The sequence below is a fragment of the Zingiber officinale genome, chromosome 2A (genome assembly GCF_018446385.1).
Source record: "Zingiber officinale cultivar Zhangliang chromosome 2A, Zo_v1.1, whole genome shotgun sequence".
In the NCBI taxonomy this organism is placed as follows: domain Eukaryota; kingdom Viridiplantae; phylum Streptophyta; class Magnoliopsida; order Zingiberales; family Zingiberaceae; genus Zingiber; species Zingiber officinale.
The window spans coordinates 65,690,482-65,694,998 of record NC_055988.1 but is presented as its reverse complement, the minus strand read 5'-3'; the positions used below and the strand labels follow the sequence as shown (position 1 = coordinate 65,694,998).

The 4,517-nt window shown below is 45.8% G+C and overlaps 1 protein-coding gene across 3 annotated transcripts; it reads right to left on the bottom strand.

Annotated features, from left to right (window-relative positions):
- Positions 1-412: 412 nt before the first annotated feature.
- LOC122041152 (protein OCTOPUS-like) lies at positions 413-3,865 on the bottom strand. 3 transcript variants are annotated; one of them, XR_006128878.1, is made up of 3 exons: positions 1,752-3,865; positions 673-773; positions 413-594 (listed from the first exon to the last, which is right to left on the bottom strand). XR_006128878.1 is itself a non-coding variant. In XM_042600746.1 (2 exons), exons 1-2 carry the CDS (start codon positions 3,650-3,652, stop codon positions 770-772), a joined length of 1,905 nt encoding a protein of 634 aa, XP_042456680.1. In that variant the 5' UTR covers positions 3,653-3,865; the 3' UTR covers positions 634-769. The 3 variants fall into 3 exon arrangements, 1 of the variants encoding a protein (XP_042456680.1); XR_006128879.1 differs by having other exon boundaries at positions 413-581; XM_042600746.1 differs by lacking the exon at positions 413-594 and having other exon boundaries at positions 634-773.
- Positions 3,866-4,517: the final 652 nt, after the last annotated feature.

Genomic DNA, 4,517 nt, shown 5'->3' with positions numbered 1-4,517 from the left:
TTAAAAAACCCTAAATAAAAAATTTCAAATAATTCAATTTTTGATCAAATTAATTATTATTTTATCAATTTTATTTGTTCAATTTTTATTAAAATTTTAATCAATTTGATTAATTAAAAAAATATCAAATCAGTTCAATTTTAACAGAATTGATGAATTTTAAGGAGATAAATCATGATGATTATTTTTAGCAAGAAGGAATTTTATTTTCTACAAAATTATTTTTCCGAAGATTTCTCTTAGGGTAATCTACTATCTGAATACTAAGTTGGTTATGGGGGGCATATTCTATGATAATCTATATTATGATGTAGGACGTATGAGTTTGGCCATCAACATAAAATTAAAAGATTTCATAGCAAACTATTTATTTTTTATGCTTTTATAATTTTAGAGTTTAGCACATGCAATATATATTAAAAAATGGATGCATGATTTTAGCCATCAACATAAATAATTAACAATTTTATATGACTAAAGAGCAACGAGTTGGCAGTATAGAAAAAGGACGAAACAGTGAGATTTCTCTGCCCAAGTTGCTCATTTGATTCAAGGGAAAGAACACTTCTCTCAATCCACTTCTGCAATCATAAACTGTCAAACATGAAAAGATGAACCACTGACAATCAGTAATGAACAAAACTTGAGCTTGATTTAAGGTGGCATTATTACCCCCCCTCAAAAAAATGTTATATTTCTTCAATTAGGGTACATGCACCAACAAAGAATAATCCCCTGAGTCGACAGCAAATTTTTCCACCAGGCAGGATCATCTACAAAAACAAAAAAAAAAAAACAATATGGAAACAGATAGCAAGGCACTAGCAATGGAGAATTCCAAGCATTAGAAATAAAATTTTCTAGTTTTATGAACAAAAAGTGTAGAGCTAGAGATCCTTCATCATTGTATGAATAGAGCTAGAGGTATGGCTGTCCATTTCGACTTTTTTAAAGTATTCAAATCACTTCTTTCCAACTGGCTTTGTCAACCTTTTCAGCCGGAACAATTTAAGGAGCATCCAAGGGAAATTAGCAAGCAAGCAAGCTACATGCTTGAGAAAGACAGACAAATTGTTAAATTGAGCTGGCAGTCAAGAAAAACGGACAGCATAAAGACAGGACGGCTGCTACAGTAAAAAACTACAGCATGTTTGCAACTATGAAGGTAACATCTCCTTTTAAGTGATGCAAAAGGTTGGAACCGTCAACCCAGCGGCCCCCTCACCCTGGCCCCACAAGTATGAGAGGGAGTAAATCACGGTGAATACGGGCCCAGTTATGACATGGCGGTCTTAGGTGTTTAGCACGGACAGATATTGATGTTATCGCAATTGCTGCCGCAGACCTTTGACCTCCCGACTCATGATGCAAGAATACCATGTCATAACCGGCTGATCCCGCCCGTGGGGGCTCACATCTCCTTTTAAGGCAGGCAGGCATGGAGGAGAGAGCTCTAAGGGTCTGGTTGAGTAAAGAAAGAGTCTCACGATTGTAGGCAATGGCACAAAATGGTCATAGGATTCACCAACAATTCAAAACGAGTTAATAAACAAGTCACAAAGTAGAATGATCTCATGCACATTTGGCCCTTTGAGGAGTTCGACATTAGCAACTCCATTAGAATACAAAGGCAAGAAACAAATTCTAAGTGAAATTTGGAAAAGAGAGTTCTCTCGACAAATGAATGCAACTCATGCTTGGAACAATGTGGGGATAAATGACACAAAATTAAGAGAGGAAGAGAAACTTACAAAGGGCCAACAGAAGGGCTCAATGCAGTCCAAGAATGTGCCTTGTCATGTAGTGTGAAGGCATTTGCCTCCCCCCCGTTGGTAGAAACTCCAATTCTCCTGCTATTCGGCGTCGGCGGCATGTGAAAACTTAGCATGGGGGTGTCGAGGTGGTTCGTAGAATACCTAGCACTTCTGTTCCTTTCCATGGAGTTGGAATTGTTCTTCTTCATGTTCCCATAGCCGGCATTGCGACTGAAAGAGTGCCTAGAGCTTATGCTGCTGTTACAGCGGAGCATCCTGTTATTGAAGCTACTGGATCGCAGCTCCGGCCAGGACTCCGACAGAGATCTCTCGACTATGTTGGCTTCTCCTCTGCTGCTACTTCTTCGCTGAATGAGCCCCCAAATGTTCCATGCTTTGCTCCACCTCCGAGATTTCTTGGCAGAAGCACCTCTTTGGTCCTTGAAGGCTGATTCGAAGCTTCCCGAGTAATCATCTCTCAGAGAATTTGAACTCCAGTCTTTCACATCCCGGTCGAGCAATGTGCTGGGGTTAAACTGGAAGAAATCCATACCTGCAGCAGGGGATACCTTCCCGTTGGAGATTGGTTTGGGCTGGGTAGGCTCGATGGGTTGCTCCCGGATGGAGGCCGACCGGTCAAGGCTACGCCGTCGCCTGCTGGACGAATCCAAGTAGTACTCCCGAGTCTGTGACGAACCACCGGGGACGGTGGTGTCCTCCTCGACGGGGATTAGATAGTCCGATCGTTGCACAGCTTGTGCGGGGGAGTCCTCTACCACCGAGAGCATGGGAGGCAGACGAGGGAATACTGACCGCCCTCCGATGAGGTAGCCGTCCCAGGACGCCCTCGGCTCGTCCCAGGAGAACCTCGGGTCGTCGAAGGAGATCCGGCCGGCGTCCAGCGAGAAGCGGGGTTCAGTGTCGCACGATCTCCGGCCGGAGGCATCCACGGCGACCTCCGACTGCGTGTCCCGGAACCTCCGGGACGCAGTGGGCGGCTTCTCCACCCGCATTGTGGCGTCGCCTCCTTGCTTCTTTAGCTTCTGTTTTCTCCGCCACTTCTGGAGCTTTTTGCTGAAGACAGAGGCGGCCAGCCAGAAGCTGCTGGCGATCTCCTTGAGGTCCTTGGCCGGAGGTTTCTTCGCCTGCTGCTGCTGCTGCTGCTGCTGGGAGTCGAGATCTATGTGCTCCTTCATTAGCTTCAGTTCGGTCGTTCTCGCTTCTTCCGCTTCCTCGTTTGTTTCCTCGACCACCAGCACCACGGGAACGGAAGGCGTGATCTCATCATTGCTCTCATTTTCCTCTTCTCGTGTCTCAGAGAAGGGAGGGGCGACGCAGGGACCAGGAAACACTAGGTTTCGGCACTCGACCTTGCTAACTATCACATTGCTGGCGACAGCAACGGTGGAGATCGAGATCGAGGCAGAGGCAGAGGAGGCCGCACCGCAAGTGTTCTCAGCCACCCGTCGGTGGCCATCCTGGTTAAACAGCGACCACAGGGTGCTACGGCCACGGACGTCGCAGGACCGCCGCTGCGGCTCAAAGGCCACCGCGGGCGGCCGCTGGGCCGAGAACCCTTCGCCTCCGCCGCCACGGGCGACGGAGAAGGACTTGGAGCGGCGAAGGAAGGAGGGCCCAGCGGCCGGGGCGGCGCCGGAGGAGACCTTCTGGAAGACCGACCGGAGGGCGGAGGTGGACTTGCGGCCGGCTGAGGCGGCAGGTGCGTCCAGTCCGGCGAGGCGTTCCCGGAGGCAGGAGGCGCAGAAGCCGGTGACGGTCTCGTCCGGGTGGAGGTCGCACGTGGAGGAAGGCAGGCGGCGCTGTGGTTGCAGCAAATGGTGGTGGTGGAGCACTTGCCTCTCGATCTCGGCCGTCATAGGATCCTCTCGCGTCCCCATCCCCGCCCCTACACTCCACGAAGCGGCCTCCTCTGCTGCTTCCTTCTCGTGGCTACGGCACCAGCAGCTCCTCTGCCAACGTTGCTAGCCTTGCAATGGCGGACGCCGGAGCGCAGAGCAAGATTTGCAGTTTGATGAACGAGACGTCAGTAAAAGCAGATCGAAAAGCAACGAAAATCGGATTCCAAAAGAGAAAAAGTAAAAGCAATCAGGCCGCTCTCTCCTCCCACTTTATCCCTTCTCTTTTCCTTTTTCTTTTTCTTTTTTTTTTTCCTTTTCCATTTTCGCTAAATAATTTTAAATCCCCAAGTAGCAATTTGTCAGTGTATTTTAAAAATAATAAATAGCTCTCTTTTGACCTAAAGTAAATAATAATAATAATAAATGATAAAAATAATTTATTATTTTACTGACTTAAACATTGAAATTATTTTCGCTGAAACACAAAAGTAATTTTAGATTTTTAGATAAAAATAAGGTGACGTTTGGTTCTCTCGTAGAAATCGGAATGAGAATGAGTATTATAGTATAGTGGAATGAAAATGGGTATGAGGTTGAGTATCATTCTTAAAACTAATGTTTGGTTAGTTGAATATTTTCAATCGGAATGAACCTAAATTTTCTTTTTTACCCTTAGAGGAAAATAAGAGAAAAAATTAGATGGAAGAGAAAGTTGAATGTGATAGAAACATATGATGAGAGAGAAAGTGTAATGAGAGAAAAAGTATGATGGGAAAAATGAAAAGAGAGAAAGTGTGATGAGAGAAAATGAGGGGAGAGAGCGTGATAGGAGAGATTGAGAAGAGAAAACGTATGATGAGAGAGAAAGTGTGATGAGAGAGAAAGAGTGATAGGAAAAAATGAA